At 51.5% G+C, this 27,339-nt stretch overlaps 1 protein-coding gene across 5 annotated transcripts in view; it reads left to right on the plus strand.

Moving 5' to 3' along the window:
- The first annotated feature begins 301 nt into the window (after nucleotides 1–301).
- Nucleotides 302–27,339, plus strand: part of LOC105484761 (adenosine A1 receptor) — a 39,978-nt gene continuing 12,940 nt past the window's right edge. The window contains exons 1-2 of one of the 5 annotated variants that reach the window (XM_011746694.2): nucleotides 302–533; nucleotides 1,418–1,815. In XM_011746694.2, the coding sequence (XP_011744996.1) occupies nucleotides 1,475–1,815 (341 nt within the window). In that variant the 5' untranslated portion in view covers nucleotides 302–533; nucleotides 1,418–1,474. Of the gene's footprint in view, nucleotides 534–878; nucleotides 1,031–1,417; nucleotides 1,837–23,230; nucleotides 23,365–27,339 lie in introns of those variants that run through there. The other 4 variants (XM_071078394.1, XM_071078380.1, XM_071078388.1 and 1 more) reach the window with 4 other exon arrangements.

Raw genomic sequence — 27,339 nt, forward strand, 5'->3', positions numbered from 1 at the left:
ATCCCAGAGGGGGCATTCTGAAGTCCTGCCGAAGGGATTCTGTGCCGTGAGGGGTGAGGGGTCGCTGGAGGCCAGACCAGGGCTCCCAGGAGTCCTGCATTGAGAAGGGAGAGAGTGGACACAGGAAGGCTGCGCCTCTGTCCAGTCCTGAGGCTGGGCGCGCACACCAGGCCCTTCGAAAAGCTCACATTTTTTCCAGCTTTTCTCACCCAGTATCACTTCCTTTGTTAAGAGGAGGGGGTGGGGGAGGAGACGGAGGATGAGGAGGGAGGGGCCCGCGGGTGCCGCCGCCGCCCCCGCCCCCTCCCGGTGTGCGGAGCCCGATTGTCACTCAGCTCCCGCGCCGGGGGCGACAGAGCCGCCGGTGCCCGAGTCGAGTCCCAGCCAGCTACCATCCCTCTGGACTTTACAGGCCGGCCTTGGCTTCCCCAGGAATCCCTGGAGCGAGCGGCTGCTGAAGGCGTCAAGGTGTGGGGGCACTTGAACAGAACAGCTCAGGTAGCCGGGAACTCTGCCAGCTTTGGTGACCTTGGGTAAGTCTGAGTCTCGTTTAGCCCCTGGGGCTCCCCAATGGGGGTGCAGGAGAGGGTTGAAAGAAGAGACCGGAATGCCCCCTTGGGGCAGGCCATGGGCAAGGGTCCCCGACAGAGCGGGACCCGGGGACTGCTAAGATCCAGGCACCAGACGGGTCTCAAGTGGGTGGCGCAGGGCAGGTGCGGGAACGCTGGGGTATAGGGAGAAACGCCCCAGCCTTGTCCTGGGCTCCGTCCCCAGACCCACGTCTGCCACCCCAGTCCCAGGTGCGAAACAGGGGCGCTACCTCTTTAAAAGTGTCCGGGGCTGAGTCTCTGCCGCACCATGTGATTGCTTGAAAGGCCGGGCTGGGAGCTCTGCGGCGGGAGCCGGAGGACTATGAGCTGCCGCGCGGTGTCCACAGCCCAGCCCAGCCCTACCGCGCGCGGCCCGGAGCTCTGTTGCCTGGAACTTTGGGCACTGCCTCTGGGACCCCTGCCGGCCAGCAGGCAGGATGGTGAGCTCCCTGTATCCTGTTCTGTGCACGAGGGTGGGCAGAGCCAGTCGTAGGAGACCCCTCTGTGTGTGTGTATGTGTGTGTGTGTGTGTGTGTTTGCGCGCGCGTGCGCGCGCTCGCGAGCTGGGAGCTGCCTCACACCTGATAAAAAAGCCAGTGGAGGAGTGAGCGCTGCTATTTTAAGTTGCTGAATGGAACTTCTGGGAATGATAAAGGGAAGGGACAAAAATTAGGCAGTGAAGGAGCCAGGTGCCCCTCCAGCCTGGGTAGGAGCTGCATGTGCCAAGTGGGACATATTTCCATGGGGTACCTGGAGTTCCAGGGCAGCCTGAGCTCCCTGCCCCTCCCAGACAGGCTTCCCCATCCCAGGCTTCCCTGACCACACAGGTGCTTGCCTCGTGCCCCTTGGTGCCCGTCTGCTGATGTGCCCAGCCTGTGCCCGCCATGCCGCCCTCCATCTCAGCCTTCCAGGCCGCCTACATCGGCATCGAGGTGCTCATCGCCCTGGTCTCTGTGCCTGGGAACGTGCTGGTGATCTGGGCGGTGAAGGTGAACCAGGCGCTGCGGGATGCCACCTTCTGCTTCATCGTGTCGCTGGCAGTGGCTGATGTGGCCGTGGGTGCCCTGGTCATCCCCCTCGCCATCCTCATCAACATTGGGCCACAGACCTACTTCCACACCTGCCTCATGGTTGCCTGTCCGGTCCTCATCCTCACCCAGAGCTCCATCCTAGCCCTGCTGGCAATTGCCGTAGACCGCTACCTCCGGGTCAAGATCCCTCTCCGGTGAGTCCACAGTCGCTGAAGGTACTCACAGCACCGCATGATGGCTGGCTGGAGGGCTATCTAGAAAGGATAAAAGGTAGAGCATAAGACCCCAAGTAAGCCAGATGTTCTTTGGGCCATTGTGCTCCAGTCCTCACTCTGCCTTCCTGTGCTCCGCTCTGCAGTGCCAGAGAAGCAGGAGGGGGATGGGTGGCTGGAGGACTGGACTGTGAACTTACCAGTGCCCATGACCTCAGAGCTGAAGCTCTTGCAGCCAGGGAACCTGAGGCTGCCTGTCAGGCCTGGGGTGGAGGTGAAAGATTTGGAGGAGCCACTAAGGTGGGGTCACAGTGAGTGCTGGGTAGGAATGAGCTGAGCTCTGCCAGTCCCGGGAAGAGGAAGAGAAAGAGGCAGAGAAGAGATTTAGGGTGCGGTGGCAACATAATGAGGGTGGCACAACAGGGGCAGGAGCGCTGCTTCTCCAGCCAGACCCCAGCAGGCTTCCTGAAGGCACGCTTTGGCTCTCTTGTTCACCAGGTATCTCTGTGCTAGCCAGCTGTTCCTTCCAGGGCTTTCCAGCTGAACCCAATGGTCTGATTACCTTTGCCTCACTCCCACTTATGGGATCTCTGTTATAGACAGGAGGAAGGAAAAATGCTGGTGCCTACTCTTCTTATTGCTGTTGTGTTGCAAAACCATGTCTTTGCTGGTCACAGTAGAAGGGCTTGTGCTGCTTCCAGGCAGCACTGGGATGGGTGGCCTGATGGTGCTGTCCTCAGTGTGAGTGTCCAGTCCATGTTGGGGCTCCCTGCCTGGAGCTGCCAGGCCACAATCTCATCACCAGGCAGTGCCTTGGGCCACCAAGTGCCAGCGAGTCCCTGGGCATACTGCCAGGGACTGGCCCTGCTGGGACGGTCTTGTGAGGCGTGCTTGCCCCTTCTTTGAATTCTTGCCCCCAATAGATTCCTTTTCTCCTAGGGAGCTCTGACCATCTCCAGCACCTGCCACCCCCGGCATAACTTCTCTGGGATGTAGGGCCTCTGACCTCACTTGGCCCCTTGCCCGGGTAGGCCTAGGGACCCATGTTTCTCCCTTTGTGTTACATTTGTGCACATGTAATTTTTCAAAGCCTTTCTTACATGCATTATTTTTTCCTGTTATCATCATGCTGCTGTAAGGGAGGTGGAACAGGAGCTTTTAAAGGGGAAACTAAGACTCAGAGGGTCTCCTTGAAGCTCACTCGGAGAGAAGTGTGATCTAATTATCTGCCTTCCTTCCTGATTCCCCCATGCCCAGCAGCTTGATGCCAGTCTCTCTGCCCTGTCTACCTCCCTCCACCCTCCAGGTTTTCCAGGGAAGGTGGGGTGAAGAAGGGAACGCAGCCAGAAGCCCCATAGGCTCATCCACTGAGGGGCCCACATGCTGCCATTAGTCACAGGTTGCTGCTGGGCTGCACATAGAAAGCTGGTCTCAGTGCATTAGAAGAGCAGGGCCTCTGAGCCTGGCCATTTTAACAAAGTGTTGCCACATTTGGAAACTCATGCAGATGTTCAGCTGTAGGAAGGCTGCTGGAGAAATTCTGTCTGCTGAGTGCTGAGGTGTGCCAAAGGTCCTGTCTTGCAGTGACAGAATGTGCCCTACTTGCCCCGTGGGGCGGGGATGGCTGTGCTGGTGGGGACAGCAGGCTTCAGGAGGCAGCTGCTGTGGCTTTGGGGCTGGCGTCCTGGGGAGCTGTCTTCTGAGGGTGGAGGCAGGGGCCTACACAGAGGCTGCCGTGGGCCTGAGTTCAAATCCTTGCTGGGAATTTCTAGCTGTGCAAAAGTCGCTTATTTAACCGCTTTAAGCTTTAATGTCCTTATGTATAAAAGGGAACATTAATAATAGTGCCTACTCCCTAGGGTTATTGGAATAATTTAATGAACTCATATATGCAAAGCACTTGTATTAATATTATGCCTAATATATGCAAGCCATAGGGAGGTCTTATTTGTAGTTTTATTGTCACTATTAACATACGGCTCAAGTGTGGCTGGAGAGGCAAGCCCTACTCCCGCCACTCACGCTCTTAGGTGTCATTCGGTGTCAACACATGTACACGAAGAAACACACACACAAACACATACACAACACATCTCCAAGGAGGTGTCTAAGTACTGTTAAGTTATATCTATACATGTTTCTACTCCTCTGGTGGAGTGTTGGTGCCTCAGGGCAGCAACCACATCTTATTTGTTTCTGCAAATTCTTCAGAATGCCCAGCTCAGTGTCTGGCACATCACAGACCCTCCATAAACATTGATTGAATTGGCCAGGTTTCCGGAGCACACACAGTTGAGCCTCAAGCAGATCTTCCAGAAGGCTAACCTCTCACTTTCTTGCTGTGGGCTAGACCTGTCTCCACTTCTGATTCAGGGCCATGATCACAGATGCCCCCACCAGCTCAGCGTGGCTCCTTGACAGCCACACAGCAGCAATGCCCAGGAGTGTCCTGGCACACTGGAGAGGAGCCTTTCTCCTGAGTTAGGGAAAGGCTGCTGGGGCCTCGCTTCTCAAGCAGGGATCCTGGCTGAGGTTTTGGGCCATTCTGGGCTCCTGCGTGCCACTGCCCAGGTCCCCTTCAGGAGGAACAACATGCTCTGTTCCTCTCTACGTGGCTGGAGTCAGCAGGCTGCTGGGTCTTTGAAACCCCCCTTGGCCAGAGGTCCCTGGGCACCAGGCTTGCTGGCCTGCCATGCCAGTCAAAGGTAGATGTGGCCCTGGGCACAGAGAGTCATACTGACTGAGCATTGGCGAGGTGTGTCTGGGGCACCCAGATGCAGGTGTCCACTGGCTCTCACCAAGTGGGGCATGGTTTGGTCAGTGAACCACGAATTTTTTCTTTCTACTTGGCAGAAAACCAAGAGAGAAAAGAGATTCACACCATATAATATGATCCAGTTACAAACTTTTTTTTTTTTAAAGCTCAAATTGTTGATTCATCAGTAACCTGTGGTCATTTGCATATGGTTTGCATGCAATTTGCATAGCACCTCCACATGCTTGGTAATTGAAACCCTATTCCCCTCAGCTCCTAGTTCTAGGGAATCTCTATCATTTGTCCCCTACCTCCTCACCCAGAGTTTTCTTGGTGGCACTCTGGCAATGTGGTGCCTACTCCCGGGGGCTAGTTATAGGGAAGGGTGCTAACGGGGAGCTCCCTGACCAAACCTCTCTGTGGGAAGGAGACCCCAGCAAGGGGGCTGTCCATGGCCAGCTGGGTTGGAGTGGAGTGAGGGGTGGTGGGTTTTTGCGAGTCAGGCAGACGTGAGTTTGAACCTTGCTCTGTTACTAATTAGCTATGCAACCTTTGATAAGTTATTCAGCCTCTCTGAGCCTTTCCCCTTCACCATCTGTTAAATGAAGGGGTTGGAGGCGGGGCATGGTGGCTCATGCTTGTAATCCCAGCACTTTGGGAGGCTGAGCTGGGTGGATCCCTTGAGACCAGGAGTTCGAGATCAGCCTGGACAACATGGTAAAACTCCATCACTACTAAAAAATACCAAAACCAAATAGCTGGGCATGGTGGCACATGCCTGTAATCCCAGCTACTTGGGAGGCTGAGGCAGGAGAGTCGGTTGGACTTGGGAGGTGTATATTGCAGTGAGCTGAGATCACGCCACTATGCTCCAGCCTGGACAACAGAGGAAGACTCTATCTCAATAGAAATAAATAAATAAATAAATAAACAGAAATAAATGAAGGGGTTGGATTTTAGGTCTCTGAAGTTCCTTTCAGCTCTAATTCTGTGGTTCTTCCTTATCCTGACTCCTGCCAGTGCTGTGTTGGGATCCTGGGAGGGTTTTGTTGTGTTGTGTGTTTTAGCTCCTAGGGAGTGTATGCTAGGAACGATGCTATGTTTTTAATATACTTCATCTCATTCAATGTTCATAGTCTCACTAGTAGAGCTTATTGTTACCCTCATTCTATAGACAATTCTTTTTTTTTTTTTTTTTTTTTTTAAGACAGTCTCGCTGTCACCCAGGCTGGAGTGCAGTGGCACGATCTCAGCTCACTGCAACCTCCACCTCCGAGGTTCAAGTGATTCTCCTGCCTCAGCCTCCTGAGTAGCTAGAATTACAGGTGCTTGCCACCACGCCCAGGTCATTTTTTGTATTTTTAGTAGAGATGGGGTTTCACCATGTTGGCCAGGCTGGTCTCAAATTTTTGACCTCAGGTGACCCACTCGCCTTGGCCTCCCAAAGTGCTGGGATTACAGGCATGAGCCACCACACCTGGCCTCTCTATAGACAATTCTTTAGCTAAATTGAGGGCTGAGGCTTAGGGAGTTTCAGTAATTTGCCAAACAGCTTGTCAGGGGCAGAAGCAGGATTTGACTCTAGGCCTAACAGATGCCTTCAACCAGTAAGCCCATGTGTATCTTGTGTCAGCCCAATAAGCTGTAGGATTTTTGGAGGAGTTTCTAGGAAGCTGTCAGTAGGGTGATTTTTCTCGTCTGATCTTTGCCAATGACCTCTACACTCTGCTCAGCCCCCACCCAGCATCTTCCCCTCCCTCCACCTTCACTCCAGTGGGCAGTTGAACCCTTGGCAGTCCTGCCTCTGTCCACAGCTGGAAGCCTGCCCCACTGGGCTGCTGACCCAGGGAAGCACAGCAAGGAGTGGTGGAGGAGCCCGGCGTGCTGAGCCGGAGCGGGGAAAGAAATCTGGTAAATTAGGGCATGTTCACTTTTAGGCATCAATTTAGCCCTCCCCACCCTGGCTAGCCTGGGCTTTTCTTGACAACCCTGAAATGCCTTGTGTGCCGTCATGCCCCCGCAGGTGACTGTCTGTGGCTTGTGGGTCCCAGAACACTTGTTCTCAGGTCTTGCCATCCGCTTTCAGAGAGGTAGGCTGTCTTCAGATCCTGTGTCTGAGGATGGATTAGTCATAGGCCTGAAGTGTCTGAGAGGGAAGAGGAGTTGGAGGAAGCCCTGAAGCCCAAACTCTCACACTTGTGGACTGAGGAGGAAACCGAGGTTGGAGAGAGGAGGAGCTTACGCAAGATTACTTGGCTGGGAGTTCTTTCCTCCTCTCATCTGAATACTTGCTCCCCCGCCTCTGATGTAAAAAGCTTGAGCAGAAGAGCGCTTTGCAGTCACCCGCCCCTCAAGGAACAGAAAAGGAAAATATGCAGCCTCAGTGGGTGAAGTCGGCAGATCAGTGGCAGGCTTAGAGGGGAATGAGACGGAGAGAAGTTGCTTTGTGATTGAAAAATAATTTCTCTGAATTAGGGATAGCCTTCAGGTGGGTTAGGCCAAGCAGCTTGCTGGGCCAAGGGAGAACATGGCCTTTAATTGAAGAGGCATCTGGACTCCTTTCAAGTGTGAAAGCTTCCCCCAGCTGGCGTCGCGTGGCTTCCCGGAAGTTTCTGAGTGCTTGAGGAGCAACCTGCCGAGGTGTCAGCCCTGCGTGGAAGCCAGAGAATGGCCAGGATGCCTTTTACCCAGAGGCGGAGCCATAGGGACCGCACCCTGACGTTTGCTGTTTATTTCTGAGCATGAAAGTAATCCATGTTGATTGTGAAAAATGAAAGAAAGAATAAAGACGGTAAAATCACCAGTAATTCTACCACCTACAGAGAACTACCTTAACATTTTGGTGTTCCCGAAAATTTTTCCACACACACGTATATATAGATATATTATTTTTACATATTGAGAACATCTATATATACATAGTTTTATATCCTATTTTATTCACTTAACATTACAAGCATTTCCCTGTGTCAACTAAAATGATTTTGTAAGGATTTTTATGGCGGTATAATATTGGATTGTATTATTACTCATCCTTTGGGTCTCAGCTAAAATGGGTTCTCCTTAGGGGGGCCTTCCCTGAGCCCCACCCCACCTGGACCAGGTTAGTTTCCTCTGTTAGGCACTTGGGTTGAATCTCCTTCTCCTTCCAAGTCCACCACTCATCACCTGGGTTGCTTTCTATTTAATGTCACTCTTTCTGGGCTTGGTAAGTTCCCAAAGGCCAGGACGACATCTGCTTACATACCCCCATTTCCCCATGCCTGGCACAGAGCAGGCATGCCGGAAACCTTTTTTGAATAAATGAATATTTGAATATCATATTTTATTTATGCATTCTTATATCACTGGCTAATTCAATTGTTTCTGATTATTTATTGTTATGAAAAATGCTTTACTGTGTAATAAACCTGAACATGTACCCCTTAATCTATTAAAATACAAGTTGAGGCTGGGTGTGGTGGCTCATGCCTGTAATCCCAGCACTTTGGGAATCTGAGGCAGGCAGATCATTTGAGGTCAGGATTTCAAGACCATCTTGGCCAACATGGTGAAACCTGTCTTGACTGAAAATACAAAAATTATTTTGTATTTTCGTGGTGGTGCACGCCTGTAATCCCAGCTACTTGAGAGGCTGAGGCAGGAGAAATGCTTGAATCCAAGAGGCAGAGGTTGCAGTGACCTGAGATTATGTCACTGCACTCCATCCTGGGCAACAGAGCAAGGCTCTGCTCAAAAAAAAAAAAAAAAAAAAAAAAAAAAAAAAAATTGAAATTATAAAATCAAACAAAAAAACACTTTAATGATTCACATTGTTCATAGGGTCAGAGCCAAGTCAGAACCTGGGCTGTGTCACCCAGTAAATAGCATAGGTGCTATCTGGAAGGAATGCCTTGTGAGGTTAAATATTTCCCAACTCCCTTTACTCCAACTCTCCTTTCTCCCTCACCAATTTCACCCACACTGCAAATCTCCAGGGGGCATTTGGCATTCTTTAGCCCACTTCCCCTTCTGGGCTGGGTTGGGCAGGACTGTGTGGGTCCCAAGTCTAGTCCTTATCGCCTGGTCTCTTTCCTGAAATCCTCGGCATCCTGGTGGTAAGGAATCAGTGTCCCTGGGAGAGGACTTGGGGTGAGGCACATCTTGGTTGGCCTCATTCGGCAAGTGGGGACAGACATATGGAGCAGAGAGGAAGGAAGTGGAGAGACGCGGCTCCTTGGGCGGCGTGAATCACTCCTTTAACTTCAGCCTTCTTAATTCAAGCCCAGAGGGAACTATCACCTGCTACCGTCCAAAGAAAAGCCTGGCAGGTGGCCGTGGGGATAAGGAGAAGAAGGAGAGGCAGGTGGGTGGGTCTTGGCATACACATCCTCTTAGAAATACTGGCTTGAAGGTGGGCAGGGAGATGGGGGCAGCTGGCAAGGGGCTTCCCTGACCCCAAGGGAGAGGACATGGGGGTACCTTCTCCTGCCTTGCTCCTTATCCTGGAAGTTTATTCCCCAGCAGAACTGCAGAGAGGTGTGGGGCTGAGGGGCTGGCAACATCCATTTATCTATTTTATAAGTGTGCTATGAGTACCTGCTATATGTCAGGCACTTTGCCAGGCCTAGGGATACAAAGATGGGCAGGCTGATCTGGTCTCTACCTCTGTCTGACAGCTCAGAGTCTCTGCTGAGATGATGGATTCCCATGGAACAAGGTGGCCAAGGAGAAGCTCTCACCCAACCTGTGGTGGGAGTGGGGATGGCAGGAGACTGGCCACTGATGCCTTGCAGAGCTGGGCTGGGCAGCTGGATCCCACTCCACACTCACTCCATGCAGCCCGGGTTGTGTAGGAAAGGCTCTTTGAAATTACCTTCTTGCCTCTTGCTTCCCCTTTGAGAGAGGAGGGCAGCTGACTTGTCCCTACACAGGGCCCTGGTACAGATAGACCTACTCATTCATTAACTCATTCATTTGTTCATGTATTCAACAAATACTTATTGAGTGCCTCATATGAGCCAGGGTCTGTTGAGATACTTTCATCAATAAAACAGAGATCCTCATGGAGAATGAATGCTAATGAATTGGAAATCAGATGCTAAATAATAAAGGCAATACCTAAATCATGTAGAGTGTTAGAAGGTAGAATGTGCTATTGAAAAAAGAAAAAGGGGGCAGGGTAAATGGGATTGGAAATCCCCAGCCCAAAATGGGGCTGGGAGAAAGGGTTGCAACTTTAAATAGGGTGGTCCAAGAGGCTTCACTGAAAAGGATCATTTGACCAAAAGCCTGGAGGCGAGGGAACATGCCATGCATGTGTAGGGAGGGCGTGCCATGCAGGGGAAAGAACTAGAACAGAGGCCCTAGCACAGGAATGTACCTGGAGGGTTTAGGGACTAGCAAAGGGGCCTGTGGGGCTGAGATGGAGAGATAAAGGGGGAGAGTGGTCAGAGATTATGGGCCACTGGCCCAGGTACAGCACGGAGGCCACTGGAAGGACAATGGCTTTTACTCTGAGGGGAATGGGGAGCCATTGCAGGATTGAGAGCAGAGATGTGACATGATCTGACTTAAGCTTTAAAGGATCACTCTTGTTGCCATGTTGAGAATGTGCTTTAGGGACAAGGGTGCAAACAGAGGAGTAGTTAGGCGCTATTGCAGTGATTCAGGTGAGGGAAGACGGAGGTGGCTCGAAGCTGAACGATAGCAGAGGAGGTGGTGAGAAGTGGTTAATTCTGGATGTGCATTTAAAAATTTTAACATTTAATCCACTTTGTATCGAAGTAAAAATTTTATCCAGTAAAGTGGATAAATCTCAAGTGTTCAGCTCTATAAAATTTTGCATATGTATATACCTATATACCACTACCCCGATCAATATTTAGGACACTTCCAGCATTGTACAAGGCTCCCTCCCAGTCACTACCCTCCAAAAGGCAACCTCTATTTTGACCTTTATTCTTATAGATTGATTTTGGTTGTTCTTGAGCTTTTATAAGTGGAGTCAAGCAGTTTATACCCTTTTATGTCTGGCTTCTGAAGCTCAAAATTCTTGCCAAGATTCATCCCTGTTACTGAGTAGGATTTTCCCCCTCATTGCTGTTAGAATTCATACATTGTATGAATGTACCATGATTTGTTTAAATTCATGATGTATTTTGGAAAAAAGAGCCAAAGAATTTGCTTATGACTTGGATGTGAGAATTTTCCTATAGATTGGATGTGAGAAAGAAGAGTCAATATGACCAGACTTCTACTTCTAAGCAACTGGGAGGATGGAGTTGGCATCATCTAAGGTGGGAAAGGCTGCAGGTGGTGGAAGTAAGAAAATGAGTTCAGATTTAGACATGCTGACTTTGGCGTGTCTAACAGATATCTGAGTGGAATGTTGAGCAGGTGGTTGGATATACAAGAATGAGAGGCCTGGGCAGGTGGTTGTAAGTGTGAGAGCCACGGTATGTAGATGGGTTTAAATCCATGAGGCTGGATGAGATCCCCAAGAGAGACAGTGCAGATACAGAAGAGAGGAAGACCAATAACCAAGCATTGAGAAGGTGGGAAAAGAGGAGGCACCAGCAAAGGAGACTGAAGGAGAACTCCAGACACAGGAAGAAAACTCAGAGCCAGTGTGGTACTCTGGAAGCCCAGTGTAGACATTCCACCAAGGAGGGTTGACGAATGGGTGAAGTGAGATAAGGACTGAGAATTACCACTGGATTTTGCAAGGCCATTGGTGACCTTGACAAGGGCAATGTCAAAGGAATGATGGGGGCAAAGCCTGAGTGGAGAAGGCTCAAGAGAAAAGAGGACTGGTATCGAGTACTCTTGAGGAATTTTGTTGCAAAGAGAGCAAAGGAATGGGGCAGTAGCTGTCAGGGGAAGTAGAAGCGAGCTATCTTATGCTGGGATTTTATTTATTTATTTATTTATTTATTTATTGAGACAGAGTGTCACTCTGTTACCCAGGCTGGACTATAGTGGCATGATCTCAGCTCACTGCGGCCTCCGCCTCCCGGGTTCAAGTGAGTCTCCTGCCTCAGCCTCCCAAGTAGCTGGGATCATAGGTGCATGCCGCCACGCCTGGCTAATATTTATATTTTTAGTAAAGACAGGGTTTCACCAAGTTGGCCAGGCTCGTCTCAAACTCCTGACCTCAAGTGATCCACCCGCCTTGGCCTCCCAAACAACTGGGATTACAGGCGTGAGCCACTGTGCCTGGCCCCCTGTGTTGTTTTTTAAGATAAAAGGGAGGCTAGTGAGTTTGTGTGCTGACAGAAATGATCCAGCAGAGGGTAAAACATTAGTGATGAAACAAAGGAGAGAATTTCTAAAGTGATATCCTGGTTTAGGCTAGTGGGGCATACATGGAGAGACTGGCTTTAGACGGGATCCTGGAGGCTCTTCTGTGGCAACATGCGGCATCCGTGGGTGCAGATGCTGGTAGGTGAAGCTCTCTCCCGATTCTTTCCATTTTCGTAGTGAATTGGGAAGCAAGGTCACCAGCTAAGAGTGAGGATGCAGTAGGAGGTGTTGGAGAGAGCAGCAAGTGTGAAATAATTCTCTAAGAAGTGGGAGAGTGACTAGGCTCAGGAAGTCTAGTATAATTGAGGGCAGCATGAAGGGCCCCCCTTAAGTTCACAATGATGAATTTGAAGTGCAACTCAGCTGCGTGGTTGTGTGTTTCTCACCAGCCACGTTCGGCTGCGTGGGCCCAGGCGTGGAGGAGGCAGAGAGTTCATTCCTTCATTAACTCAGAATGCCAGATTCATGACGACATTAAGGACCTTACCATGGGCAAGAAGGGGACCCGGGTCTCTGCCCTCATGGCACTTAGAGACTAGCAGGGAGCGAGAGCCCAGGGACACACCAGCAAGCAGGTGGCTTCGACTGCCATTTGTGAACTTAGAGGGAGCCGTGCTGGTGTTCTCTGGGGCAGGCCCTTGTTGGTTTCTCCAAAACCCCACATCGATGTCCAGAGAGACCCACAAGGGCTTCAGTAAGGCCTTGGAGGCCTTGTGGTTCCTGCTCAAGAGTTTGGATTTTTTTCTAAGTGCGCTATGAAGCTTCTGAGTGGTTTAAGCAGGGAATGACATAATTCAAATTACATTTTAAAAAGGTCAAAAGTCCTTGAGAAAATATTAGCAAATCAAATCCGGTGATATAAAAAGGATAATATATCACCACCTGAAAAGGTTTATTCCATCTAGGCAAGGGTGGTTTAACATCTGAAAAAAAATCAATCAGTGTAATTCATCACACTAACACAAGAGAGTCACTCTGCCTGCTCTGTGGAGGATGGGTTGGAGTGGGGTTAGAGAGGATGTAGGGAGCCCAGTTAGGACTGGGGGGCAGCAGGTGGGGCTTGAGGCAGGCAGGGAGTGGAGGAGGCCGTGGAGATGCACAGAACTGGAAACATTTCAGGCATGTTAGAGTTGGAACCAACTGGAAATGGGTTGAGGTGCGATGTGGGGGAAGGAATCCAATGTGACGATGCACGCTTATGGCTTAAGGCACTGGTGGATGGTGGTGCTGTTTCTGGGGATAGGGAAGGGTGGGGAGGAAGAAGAAATTGGAGGATGATTCAGATCCTATTAGGTATCCGAATGGAAGCACTGTGATGGCAGGGCCGCTGGTGTCTTCTCTCTCACCACTCTCCAGCTCTCCTCTCCTGATGTGGTCAGGCGGAGGGGCTCTCTCTTGCCTCACACAGCCTCATGGAAGGGTCTCTTAAACACCCACCAATCCAGACATTCCCAGATGCCTTCAGCCACTCCAGCTGCTCTCTTCCCACCTTACTTCTCAGGAAGCCATTGCTTTCTCAGACTGGGACCACAGCAGTAGGAACATGAGGCTTCAGGCTCCCTGAAGCTTCCAGAAGGAGACAGCAGAGTTGGGGGGCCCTCTGGCTAGGCTCCTTTAGAATGTGGCACAGTGGCTTCTGGGACATTAAGGCCTCCTATCCCTACCCCAGGCCTCTGCCCCTCCCCAGTAATGCTTAGGAGAATCCTGGCCTCTGCGTGCCTCCAGGGTCTCGTTTCTCATCATTGCTGGAACCCAGCCAGTGGTCTGCATTGTGGATTGTGTTAACTCCTGCACAGTGGTTCCTACTCTGACTCACAACAATCAGGGTCCTCTCATAGCTGCTGTAGAGCACTGAGTGGCCCCATTTCAGCTAATGCAGCAGAGAACCTGGTCAATCAATAAGCAGGCATTGACAAGTGCCAGCTCTAGCCTGGCCCTGATAGCAGAGCAGGAGGGATGGGGAGCCCCAGGGTTGGCATGGGGGCACGCTGTGTCCCAGTCATCCTGGCCTGCTCGTGGCAGCCCCGTCAGCTCCTGCATGCAGAAATCATCTCCTTTTGCCTCATGTAGCAGAGAACACTTTGCACTGCAGTTGGCAGGGTTGGTGTGGGCGGTGAGAGCCAGACCTCCCAACTCTCACCATGCACCCTGCTCTCAGAGGCTACCAGTTTCCAATTCTCACTTCCCCACCACTGGGAGAGCAGGGGCTGAGACTCCAGCATGGCAAGAGCCAGTTCTCAGCTCCTTTTCTCTATGCCAACAGAACTGAGGGCTCTGATGCATACCCACCCTGCTGGAATGGTAACGCACCAGTGATTCTCTAGGGGCAGGAGATGGTATGGTCTGTTTGGAAAAAGCTCCTCTAACCTGGATTTTTTTTTTTTTTTGGAGATAGAGTCTTGCTTTGTTGCCCAGGCTGGAGTGCAGTCGCACGATCTCAACTCACTGCAACCTCTGCCTCCTGGGTTCAAGCGATTCTTCTGCCTCAGCCTCTTGAGTAGCTGGGACTATAGGCTGATGCCAGCACGCCCAGCTAATTCTTTTCTATTTTTGTTAGAGACGGGGTTTCACCATGTTGTCCAGACTGGTCTCAAACTCCTGGCCTCAAGCGATCTGTCTGCCTCGGTCTCCCAATGTGCTAGGATTACAGGCATGAGCCACCACGCCCAGCCTAACCTGGATGTTTTTAATGACCCCCCTTTCCAAGAGGCGTCTTCCTCCTGCTGCTTTACAGAGTCACTCTAGTGAACTGAAGGGTAAGAGCAGTCTCCCCAAGCAGTCAGACTGGAGTAAAAATCATAGTTCAGGTGCTTAGAGCTGTGTTGTCTTGGATAAGTTGCTTAACCTTTCTGAGCTGCTTCCATTTCCTCTTCTGTAAAGCAGGATTCATAATGCCTCCTTCCTAGGGTTGCTGTGAGGCTAGGAGATAGTGTACATTCAAGGGCTGGCACATAGTAGGCACTCCATAAGTGGGGCTGTTACTGTTGTTAAATAATCCAAAGTTTGTTTTTTATTTACCACTTGATGTTATGTGACCACTATGATCCCTGTGGGTTCAGGTCAGTGTCAAAATGATTTGCATGCACTATGAGGGCAGGGCATGGTACCATCCAATTCTCCTGTCCATCGTAACCAGCACCTAACGTGTGTCTGACTGGCACTTAGTAGGTGGCTTAATCAATGTCTGTGGAGTGAAGAAATGAGGGAATGCTCCAATAGAGGAAGGACACCTTAGTGGGGAAGACTGAGTAGCCAGGTTGGGAAGAAGTCATTTGGATATTTTATATTCACCTACAGAAGACAAAGGTAGGTAATGGAGAAGGAAAGGTTATTTAATTAAAACATCCCTAAGAGTTCAGAGGGTGGGGTGCACAGAGGGGTGAATGGGGTCACCGGAGCTTGTACAGCAAGTTAGGGTGTGAGTATCCTGGTCTCCTGACTCTCACCTTGGCTCCCTGCTGTCCCGATGCTGCCTGTTTGTATGCGGGGAAGAGTGTTGACATGACTGCTTCCAGGGTGTGAGTAGTTCCTCCTGATCCCCCCTTCTCTTGGAGGCCTTGTCCTGTGCAGCTCCTGGTGGGGAGCTGGCTCTGAGGGAGCTGAAGTGAGGGCTCCCCTGGGGCCTGGCAGCTCTGTAAATTGACTCTAGGGAGGAAACCGTTCAGTGTGTTTGGGGACTCAGCAGGCTGTGCCCAGCACACACACCTGCCACAATGCCCTGTTCTCTGTAAAAACAACCCCCCAACCCACCATTATGGTCTCCTGGGGCCATAAATGGGAGAGCTGATAGAGTGGCCTTGATAACAGTGATGCAAACAACATTCAGAGTGGCTGTGTCAGGTCCCAGGGGCTAATAACAGCTTAGAATAAGGGGTGTTGTCTCAGTCCGTTTTCTGTTGCTGTAACAGAATACTGCAGACGGAGTGATTTACAAAGAAATAAATTTATTTGGCTCATGGTTCTGGGGGCTGGGAAGTCCAAGAGCATGGTGCTGGGATCTGGCGAGGGCCTCCTTGCTGTGTCACAGTGGAGGGCATCACATGGTGAGAGGGCAAGAGTGTGTCAGCTCAGTCCTCTTGTCCTCTTCTTATAAAGCCACCAGTTCCATTGGGGGGACCCCCACCTTGATGACCTTATCTAATCCTAATTACCTCCCAAAGACCCCACCTCCAAATGCCATCAGCATAAGAATTTAGGGATTTAAGTTTTCAACACATGAAATTTGGGTGACACAGTCAGGTGTGAAGGCATGAAGCCCCCCTCCACCACCACCTTTAATCATGACAGGAGGCCACAGTGGCTTCAGGTTCTTAGTGGGGTGTGTATTCACATATGTACACCTGTGTGTCTGTGTGTGTGTGTGTGTGTGTAGGGGGTTATAGCTTTTTAATCTTTATTTATAAGTCAAAAAATGATATTCTTGGCTTCCAGACCTTTCATTCAATTCTGCTTGCTCACTTCCATGCAGCCCCTGCCCCTAGTCCCTCATTCTCCACGGGCCAGACAAGAGTCTAATGGTTTCCTGTTTGTGCCCCACCCATTAATCCTTCTTGATGTAGTTTACATGTTCAAGACAACAAGTGTCTTCTGACGGCATAAGTCTGTTCTCAAGGACGTAGACCACAGTCAGTGCGGAGACAGGCACGTTTCCAACTGCCGCGGTGGCAGGAGGCCTGAGCAGGCCTGGCCCACGTCCAGGCACACAGTGCAAGGCCACCTCCCCGGCCTGGAGGCGCAGCCCCACACCTCCTTCCACCTGTACTCAACACTCACTTTCCTTGTCTCCCAGTCAGTCTCTTCTTAACCTGTTTAAGAGTTATGGAGAATGATAAAAGAAAGGGATTTGACATCAAGACCACCTCTTACACACACACACACAGCTGTTCCCTTCTCTTGTCTAGTTTCTACTTAGTCTTTAACACTCAGCTCAGATGACACCTCCCCCAGGAAGCCTTCCTTGTTTTGGCCTGCATGTTCCCACGGCTCCCTGTGTTCCCCTTTAACATAACCCTTATCAAGTTGCACTGGCCTGTGAGCGATTTGAAGGTGGGGTCCAGGCCTCTTCATCTCTCTACCCGCAGTGGTGGATGGTTTCTGCTGTTTCAGTATTAATGAATCACTGAATGAATGGTAATAGTAGTGACGCTTGTGTGCCTAGGATTGCTAGGCCCTGTGCTAAATACTTTATATAGATTATCTTGCTGAAATCCTTGCACAATTTTATGAAGAGTCCCTAATAGTATTTTATACTAATAAATTAAATAATATATCCCCATTTTCCACATGAGAGAGCCGAGACTCAGAGAAATTAAACTACCAGGTAACAGCCACACAGCTAAGTAAAACCAGAGTTGTTGAATGAATAATTGAATGCATGAATGAAAAGATCTGTACTTGAGCCTTGACTCCAGTGCTTGCTGCTGGGTGACCTTGAGCAAATCACTTACCTCTGTGGGTCTCAGTTTATAGGATGGGCACCATTCCAATCCCCACTGCGGAGCTGTCTGTGAGGCAGTGCTCTTGGAACGGGAGGGAGAATGGCTTCATTGTTCAGGGGTGAGTTGGCTCTGAGTGTGCCTGTGGAGGGGTTGCCCTGACAGGAAGAGTAGGGCCTAGAGAATGTCCCCTCCCTGTCTATGCAGACTTCAGCTGTGGGAGAGACACCGACTCACACCCACCTCCTGTGCAGAGGCCCCAGAGCCACCTCATCCTCAAGGGATTCAAGCCCAGTGCCAGCGTACAATTCAACCACTGTGGGCTCCCTCCCCGCCATCCCCAAGGCATGGCTCCCTACCTCATGTGCCTGGGAGTTTGAATTCAGTCCACAGTCAAGACTTGAAGAAAAAATGTTCAAAGGAGGAGAACCAAGGACAGGGGAGGCCCCCACCGCCCACCAGACTTATAAACCAATGTGTATAAGAGGTGGCCTTGATGTCAAATCCCTTTCTTTTGTCATTCTCCACAACACCAAGGCCTAGACAGGTTAAGAAGACACTGACCGGGAGACGAGGAAAGTGTGTTGAGTCCAGGTAGAGTGAAGTGATCCCGCAATCTGCCCAGCACAGGGGAGACTTGGGGCTGGGAAAACAGGATGCCTGAACTCTGGGCCTGGGCGCCATGGTGCCCACTTGGAGGCCACCTTCCCCTCTGACCTGCACCCTCATTAGTAAATGGGAATAGCAACCCAGCCTGACTTCTCAGGGTTGCTGAGGCAGGTCTGGCCGCCTGTAAGGATCCGGTGAGTGGTGGGTGTGTGCAGGGGCTGACAGAAGGGAAGGGGCGCTGAGAGTCACAGAATGCTGAGTGCAGCCTGGAGGGACACAACACAGCTTGGGCTTTGGAGTCTGGCTGGCCGAACCAGTCTCCCAGTCCCAGCTCTGCCACCTGCTTGCTGTTTGCCCGTGGCTGTCCTCTCTGAGCCTCGGCTTCTACGTCTGTGAAGTGGAACTAATATTATGTGCCTCACAGGACTGTGGAGGGAACCAGTATGTAACCACCATCTCTCTCCAGTTTCAGAGGCTCATTCTTCTTTTCCTGCTGTTTGGTGGGAGGGAGGAGGATGGATGGATAGTGGCGGATGTGTCTGTCTGTCTCTGTTGTGGTTGGGGTAGACAGTGTGGCTTGAGGAGTTCCTGTACAAGCCTGCCAAGGCCTGAAGTTGGCAGGCCCGGCCTTGGGGAAGTGATTGTGGCAGGGCTGGGAGGCGTCTAAAGCCCTGCACTCAGGTCAGAGTGTGCTCCGCCACTGCTCACTGCTCTGGGTATGGTGCCTGGGGCACCTGCCTCTGAAATGTCAGATGGGCACCTCCCTTCCTCCTTCCAGTTCCTCTGGGAGCCCAAGGGGCTGCCTGGCACTAGAAGTTCCCAAGGAAGGAAGACTTGCAGCCTGGTGGGGGAGGGGTGCCTACATGTTGGGCATCTCCTCAGTGTCAGGGGTGGCACCGGCTAACTTCTTTGGTAGCAGATTTAATTTTATTTAGTCTTGCAAGGCTGGTATCAACATCACTTCCCTTCGCCAGTGTCTTCAAGGGAGTTTCTAGGCTGAGGACAAGACAGAATATAAGATCTTGGCCAGGCATGGTGGCTCATGCCTGTAATCCCAATACTTTGGGAGGCCAAGGTGGGAGGATCGCTTGAGCCCAGGAGTTTGAGACCACCTAGGCAACATAGGGAGTCCCTGTCTCTAAAAATAATTTAAAAAATTAGGCAGGTGTGGTGGCGTGATCCTGTGGTCCCAGCTACTTGGGAGAGTGAGGCAGGAGGATCGCCTGAGTCTGGGAGGTTGAGGCTACAGTGAGCCATGAGCACCCCTGCACTCCAGGCTGGTTGACAGAGCGAGATCCTGTCTGAAAGAGAGAGAGAGAGAGAGAGAGAGAGAGAGAGAGAGAGAGAGAGAATACAAGATCTTGCAGATAACAGAGAAATCAGCACTGGCCAAGCTAAGAGGGCTGAGATTTCTGAGATGGAAAGTGCTATAGGCACGAGCCAGGCCCTGTCTGGCCTGCTGCCTGGGTTTCTGTTGGTCCTGCTGGCTTTCTCTCAGCCTGAGTCTGCTGCCTCAATCACAGGTGCAGGGGAGCTACCTCAGGAGGTGTTGCTAGCATCATGGCAGCAGAAGTAATCTCATGTGGTCCACAGAAGTGAGCACGTTGGAGATGGGCTGGAGAAGCAGCCCAGTAGGCCCTGGGAGTGAGGCACGATGAAGGGCCCAGGGAGACCCTCTCTGCCACCATTCCATAGGTAGAGTGCTTCACACAAAGAGCACTGGGCTCAGAGGCAGAGGAGACTGGGTTCAGTCTCAGCTTAAACACTAACCATCCAAGTTGTAGCTGTAGGCATGCACTGAACCTTTCTGGGCCTCAAATTTCCAACCTGTAAAGTGGCAACCGCAGAACCTGTTCTTCTTAGCTCATAAGCGGGAGTGTGCATTGGATAGGATCGTTGGTTTGGAAGTGCTTTGCCAGGGGTGTTGTGATGGACTGCTATCATTTTGCTGAGGCAAGGAGCCTCTTTCCCCTCTCTTCTCCCATCCTGGTTCCTGGCCTTTCCTTTCCTCATATCGGGGGAGGTGGCTATCCATTAAGAGAAACTGGTCTCACTGGTGAATCTGTGATGGATCCTGCAGGGATTTGTGTTCCTATTTCCTTCATGATCCAAAACAATGCCTTTCTTTTTCTGGGCTTCCTCAATCACCCTCTTCCCCAAACAAGGGTGGAGAGAGCTCCTTTTGTGCCCGATATTGGGCTGAGTGCCACTGGGCCTTGCTACTCAAAGCATGGTCAGGGACCAGCAGCCTTGGCATCTCCTGGGAGCTTGTGAGAAATGCAGAGTCTCAGTCCCCAGCCCAGATTGTCTGACTCATCATCTGCATTTTTAAAGGACCCCAGGCGATTCACATGCACATTACAGTTTGAGAAGCTCAGACAATGAAGGATACTGCGGAATATAAAACCGCAGTCCCTGTCCTCAATTTCTTCACAGCCTCACGGGAATGGCAGTGCATGAAATACAAAACACTGATTTTAAAATCTACTCTTATAGTAATTTTGAAAGCTGGATTTGCTCACTCCACAACGTATGTTTTGAAGTATTATGTTGTACCCCATAAATATATACAATTAGTATTTTTCAGTAAAAAGAAATAAAATTCCATGAAATAAGCAAACAAAGGACTTGGTAGCTCATGCCTATAATCCCAGCACTTTGGGAGGCCAAGGGAGGTGGATCATTTGAGGTCAGGAGTCTGAGACCAGCCTGGCCAACATGGTGAAACCCCATCTCTACTAAAAATACGAAAATTAGCTAGGCGTGGTGGTGCACGCCTGTAGTTCCAGCTACTCGGGAGGCTAAGGCAGGAGAATCACTTGAACTGGAGTGGCAGAGGTTGCAGTGAGCCGAGATCCCGCACCACTGCACTCGAGCCTGGGTGACAATGAGACCTTGTCGCAAAAAACAAACAACAAAAATACATGCTTTAGAGGCAGCTGGCCTAGGTTGCAATGACGATTCTGGCAGTAGCTGTATGACCTTGGGCAAGTTGCCCAGTCTCCACCTGTGGAGATGGGTCCCTTCCTCCTAGGATGAAGAGTAGAGGAGGGCTGTATGCGAAAGCTCAATGCTAAATGGTAGCTCTGACATCACCGATGCAGCAGACAAAGACTCCATCTTACAGATGAGGAGCCTAAGTTTCTGAGAGGTGACGTGATTTGCTAACAGCAGGTCTGAGTCTGATTCCAATCCAGGTCCTCTAACGCTGTCAAGAGTCTGTCACAGTGTTTTGTCACCCTGAGCCTTGGCCCCCCTAGCCAGCCAGTGTGCTCTGTGGGAGACGGTGGGCACCAGCTGAGGAGGTTGGGAGGAGAGAGAGCAGTGTAGGGGTCAGGCCTTTGTGGAATTGGAAGTTGGAGGCCCTGGGGTTGAACCTTCCAAATGTCCCAGACTGTCAGTGTTTCTATCAACTGGGTGAGGGAAGCCACTCTATGCCTGTTCCCCGACGTCCCCTCTGTGCCACTGCTCATGTCCACCCCTCCCCTGGTCGCAGTGCATGTCCTGCCCGATTCTTGCCTAGTGGAGTTCCCCAAGGCCCATTACTACTGGCTCTCTGCATTTTTTTTTTTTTTAGATGGAGTTTTTGCTCCGTTGCCCCGTCTGGAGTGCAACGGCACGATTTTGGCTCACTGTAACCTCCGCCGCACGGGTTCAAGCGATTCTCCTGCCTCAGCCTCCTGAGTAGCTGGGACTACAGGTGTATACCACCAAGCCTGGCTAATATTTGTATTTTTAGTAGAGACAGGTTTCACCATGTTGCCCAGGCTGGTTGTGAACTCTTGACCTCAGGTGATCCACCCTCCTCGGCCTCCCAAAGTGCTGGGATTACAGGCATGAGCCGCGGCGCCCGGCCTGCATTTTCTTTTTCCAGCTCTGAGCACAGCACCTTGAAGTTTCTATGAATGGTGGATGGAAACAAAAGGATTTGATTTAATAAGCTTCCTCCTCCTCCACACACACCATGCGTTTCCCCCTTCCAGGGTCGTGGCAGATCGGAGTGATTTATAGGACTTCGCAGAAGTGGAAGAAATGACGGAAATTGAGTTTATTGATCAACCCTCAGAGAAGCTGCCTGGCAGGCTCCTGGCCTGGGACATTGCCAGCAGCTAACATGCTGTTCCGTTTTACCCGTGCAAATGCCGGGGGCACAGACCAGCTCCCAGAGGAGGAGGAGGACAGGCTGTTCCCCACCTCCACCCAGGCTGGGAAGTGAGGAGAAGGGCTGGTTTTGCAGTGGGAGGAAGTGTGCTAGACGCCTGCGAGGACCACCTAATTAACTGGCTTGAGATATTGGGGCTGGGTGGTTGAGGCGGGACCTTCGAGTGGAGACCCTGAGCATTCTGTAGGAGTCCCCTCAGCTGAGACCGTGGGGAGCGGAGCTCTGCTGCCTGCCAGTAGGGTTGTTGTTGTTGAGATGAGCAAGAAGACTCAGGATGGCTTCCTCTTACCAATTCCTCCTACTTTCTTAACGTTTAAGGTGACGATTGCAATACTCGGCTTAATGATCTGCCATGTTTGTAACTGTTTTCTAGTCATTATGTTTGTTTTCTTTTTTCCTTTTCTTTTTCTGCCTCTCTGCTTTTAATTGAGCATTTTATATGATTGCATTTCCTTCCCCAAATATTATTGAGTCCTTACTGTGTGCCAGATACTGTGGTAGGTGCTAGGAAGATGATTTTGAACCAGATTTGGTCTCCGCCCTTCAGGTACTTGCAGTTATGTGCTCTGGGAGAAAAATAAAAGAATTTTTCTGATTGTCTCACATGGGGAAGAGAAGGGAACCAGCCCCTAGATGATCTAGGAGACCTCACATTCCCACTTCCTGCTGCGTGTTATTCTGGGGAGGGGGGTCTCTGGCTCACCTGTACCCACTGGGTGAGCCTGGGTGCCCCCCACCTCCCACTGCATCTGTGTGTCTGGGCCCCTCCTCCACAAAGCCATCCCTGGAGCTGGGGCAGACCCTGAGCACATGCAGTGGGGCGGGAGGGCTGTAGCTGCTGCTAAACTCTGTCTTGGGCTCTGCCCTGGCCTGGGTGACTGCTGGCTGGGGAGGACTGGTTCCTGGATTGGGCCTTGCCTGTGGCTTCTGCAGGGACTCTGTACACTGTGGGCTTGGTGAGTGCTTATGTGGAGGGACACAGGGCAAAGAGAGCGTCAGGAGATACCAAGGAGGGACAATGGAAAACTGCTGGGTCCCGGGGTCCTTCCTGCTGTTATTTGGGCTCTGCACTCCTTTGCCTGGTTGCAAGGTGGGGAGAAAGGCCAGGAGCGGTGAGAATATGACTGTACTTCCTCCAGGTCCCAAGAGTGGTGTCTCCTTGAGTTCTGATGCAGCAGGAAGAACTGAAGTTAGACTCTGGGAAGGACTTTCTAATGTGGAAGCACAAGCTATGGAATGCGGAGCTGAGTGTGGGGGTAGACTCTTTCTTTGGAAAGATTTCCAAGGTGGTGAGCTCTTCCTGTCCTCTCTGTTCTCCTCTACCTGCTGTCTGTCAAATCTTTTCCAGAGTGGGGGACTAGGTGCTGTGATCTTTAGGGGGCCCTGACAACCCAAGCTCAGTGAGAACAGCCGCCTCCTCAGAGCACAGCATCCCAATCTCTCCAGCTCAAGAGGCACCTCCTCTTGTCACTCCAGGCTGTCAGCAAGCATCCAACCTGTTTTCTAGGTCCCAACCCCAGCTGGTGCCTTTGGGCTGATCTCGAGTCTGCACGGGATCTCTCCAGTGGGGGTCGGATTTATAGTCCCTTGGTGGAAATAGGCCTTCAGGCAGATGCCCTGTACCCCGTGGTTCTAGGCAGGCCAAGAGATGCTCTGAAGGGAGGTGGGAGGAAGGGCATGGGTTCCCCCTGATTCCACCTCCCTTATCTCCAGTATTCCTCCCTGGCCACTTCCCCAGTGGAGCTTTACTGGGGTTCTCCAGGGAGTGTGGCTTCTCCAGGATCTTGTGTAGGGTTTAGTGCTGGGCTGAGCAGGTTCCCAAACCCCCACCCCAGACTCAGACACTTTCGTCAGTTAGATCAGGGATCTAACCTGTTCTGTACGAGGTTGAGTTAAGTAGGAGAGCTGGCTGTGAAATAGATATGGAAACTATGTGACTTGCCTTCCAAAGTGAAACAGAAGTAATTTTTTGTTTATCTATGTCCTTGCAACCTGTTTTGTATCTCTTCAAGGGCCGATTGTGTATTCCCGTAGAATCAGGGGTGTGCTCCTGTTGGAGATAGCAATGGTCACCTGGTGCTACTGTTCATTGAGTGCCCAGATAAGTTACTGCGCCAGCCTCATCCTCACAGGGGGCCTGCCAAGCCAGCCTTCTCCTCCCATCGTGACCAGACAAAACAAAGGCTCAAAGAATTGTTACTTGCTCAAGGCCACAAGCTGTTAACGGTGGAGTCACAGTTTGAACTCGGATCTTACCCCACAGTACGCTTCATTCATTCATTCATTCATTCATTCATTCATTCATTCCACTCAATACATATTTATTTCTCTTTACATTCCATCTTGCCCCCCATCTTCCTCTCCATGGGGCACAGAGCTAGAGCATGCAATCCTTTCAGGAGGGGCTCCCTTCCGGGGAGGTGTGGGTGCCCCTCACCACTGCCCCTGGTCTCCTCTTCCCCATGAGGAGTTGGGTGCTCAGTGCCCCTCCCTCCCTTTGCTAGTGCTGAACTCAGCTCTCCATGGAAGATGATTTGACGCATTCCAGAAGAAGGGAACCGTGACCTGCTAGAGCCCAGAAAAGATCTCATTCAATCCCTCATCATCCCGACACGGACACAGAGGCCCCAAAAGGGAAAGGGTCTCCCCCAAGGCCAGCTCACCTCTGGCACAGCCTGGACCAGAACAAGGGTCTCCCAATTCCCACCACAGTGAGGTATTCCAAGGGAGGACTGCCCTCCTTTGAGGGTCCAGCATGGGCCCCCTCTGCTCTCCTGAGCCTGCAGAATTCTGTTGCTTCCTGGCTCCCTCCTGCCTGGGCTCTCCCCATGTGCCAGCTGGGCTGGAGAATTCTCTGCTGCTCTCCTAAGTGGCCACAGTCTGCAAAGACCAGAGAGGCCTATGGGAAGCCGCATAAAGCCATCAGCTCCCTTCCCACCACGGCAGGCCTTTCCACTTCGCTGGAAAAGGAATTTTGCCCCTGTTAGCACCCTGGCCATCCCAGTGAGGTCTCCCTGCAGCGGCTACTCACAGGTCATTGAGTCTGAATGCAGATGGGATGGTTTTTTCCTGTCCCATGGGATGAGTCAGAAACAGTCACCCATAGCAGGTGGGGCCAGTTGGCCTTAGTCCTTTTGCCATCCCGGTCTTCCTTGGAGAGGTGGAGAGAATCAAATCTCAGTGCAGAAAGAGCTGAGAATGCCGAGGTCTGGGTCCAGTTTTCCTGCGTGTACTGTCCAGGTGAGACACCCTCCTCCTCGAGGACCAACCCCTTACGGGGATGTGGGGGCTATACCTGAATTTGGGAGGTGAGGAGGTGGCTGCATTGTGAAATCGCCCAGGGCATTGTCTCAAAGTGCGATACCTTGGCCTCCTGGCTGTGGAAAAACATTCCATAGGATATGCCCTGGACTGGGAGAAAGGGATGAAGATCAGAGGCAAATATACTTTGAAAACATGCCTCCTCCAAATCTGAAAGCCTCCCACTTTGCATCCCACCCTCTGAAGCCCCCTCTGGATCAGAACCACAGAGCAAATCCAAACTTCTGTTTGTTGGGATGAGAACGCCCACCTAGAGAGAGAGAGAGAAGAGCTCTCTGCAGGCACACAGGTGTCCGGGGAGCTTGTGCTGTCAGTCATCCATGAAACCTTTGAGTGGGGGTGCTGGTGGCGATCTCGGCCCTGTGCGTTGCAGCACACACCGCTCTCATCAGACTGGGGATCCCTTTGCTCAGGTGCTGGGCCTCTCCTGTGGACTGAGAGTTCCTTCATGGTGGGAGCTATGTTTATTCTGCTCATGTCCAGCGCTCAGAAAGGGGCCCTGAATCCGAAGGACAGATGGTGGGGGAGGTTGCTCAGAATAGAGGGTGTTACTGAGTCACACACAGGAACCTCGTTATTTTTCCCACCAGGCTGAGGAGTTATTTGTCCTCAGCAAGTGACCAGGAGTGATTTCCAAGGCCCATTACACTAATGACCTAGTCAATTTATCCTGCTGTTTTCTTTCAAGACACAGAGTGTCTTCCCCACTCCCTGTAGCCCTGCAGGCTGGCCTGGGGTGTCAGCCCGGGTCTCCTTTTGGGGATTGATGGGCACTGATGTTCTAGATGGTGAATGACGCCACAGAGCCCCTCACAGTGGGATTCAAGGCAGGATTCTTAGGCCCGATATCCTGCCCCCTCCCCAGGGCCCCTGAAGCAGACTCCCCTGGGCAATGTTACTGTTAAATATTTGGCCCCTGGAGTGTGCCCAGCACTTTTGATTGTATCTGGTTTCCTGTTCTCCTTGGGGAGGAAGAATTTCTCTGCAGGAAGTAGTTTAATAGTCTGAAAGCCTTATTTTCCTGCTCTTGAGATCCAAGTTTCCAGTTACAAGTGGCTGAGATCCTTGATAAGAGAGGAGGCGGGAAGGAGGGGACCAGAGCTATGAACTGTCACTCCCTCCCAGCCAAGGGCGAGGGAAGGGAAGAGGGAGGATTCAGTCCCTAACTATCCAAACCGCAGGACCGCAGAAAGACGTGGACCTCTGGCATCCCCCGGCCCTCCACCTCCCTGCACCCATGTCCTTCCGTGAGGAACACGTGATGAGAAACAGGGATGGCCAGGCCTGAGGACACTGCTCCGGTCTCAGCAGTTGACAGGACACTGTGTCATCCTGTTAGCATTTTCCAAGCCCACGTGTGGGTTCTTTCGCCTCTGAGTGAAGGCGTTTGTAAGAGTTGGGTGGCTCACTCATACCTATACCTCTGGCAGGGGGTTCTTAGAGATGACTGTGCTCAGTTCTTCCTGATGCAGCTTTACTCTTGAACCATCTGAGTCTAACCAGGAACACAGAAATCATTTTAGGTGTTTACAGCTGAGGGTCTTATACCAGGAATTGGTGATGAAGCAGCCGAGACACAAACAGGGAGAGTGAAGTAACCCAGAGATGAGTAACAACAGGAAGCTACCCCGAGGCAGAAGGACAAAGTGAGGAGGTGGTGATCCCGGAGCCCAGGGGCTGCAGTTGGCTGGTGGAAGCTGCACCCATGGTGGGTTTGTCTGGTGTGTAGTGGAGCCATGGAGGAGTCATAACCACTGCCTAGTGCACGGCTGGGTCAGGGAGGTGGACAGCTCCCCCGCCCCCCCCCGCCCCGACCCATCCCCATTGCTCCAGCACTGCAGTATTTCCTGTGGACCTGGATAGCCCCAGGGCTCGGGAAATGCAGCCTGCCAGGGTCAGCCCCATGGTGATACAAAGCAGGGCAGGGTCAGGAGAGAAAG

Source organism: Macaca nemestrina, chromosome 1, assembly GCF_043159975.1.
Source record: "Macaca nemestrina isolate mMacNem1 chromosome 1, mMacNem.hap1, whole genome shotgun sequence".
In the NCBI taxonomy this organism is placed as follows: Eukaryota; Metazoa; Chordata; class Mammalia; order Primates; family Cercopithecidae; genus Macaca; species Macaca nemestrina.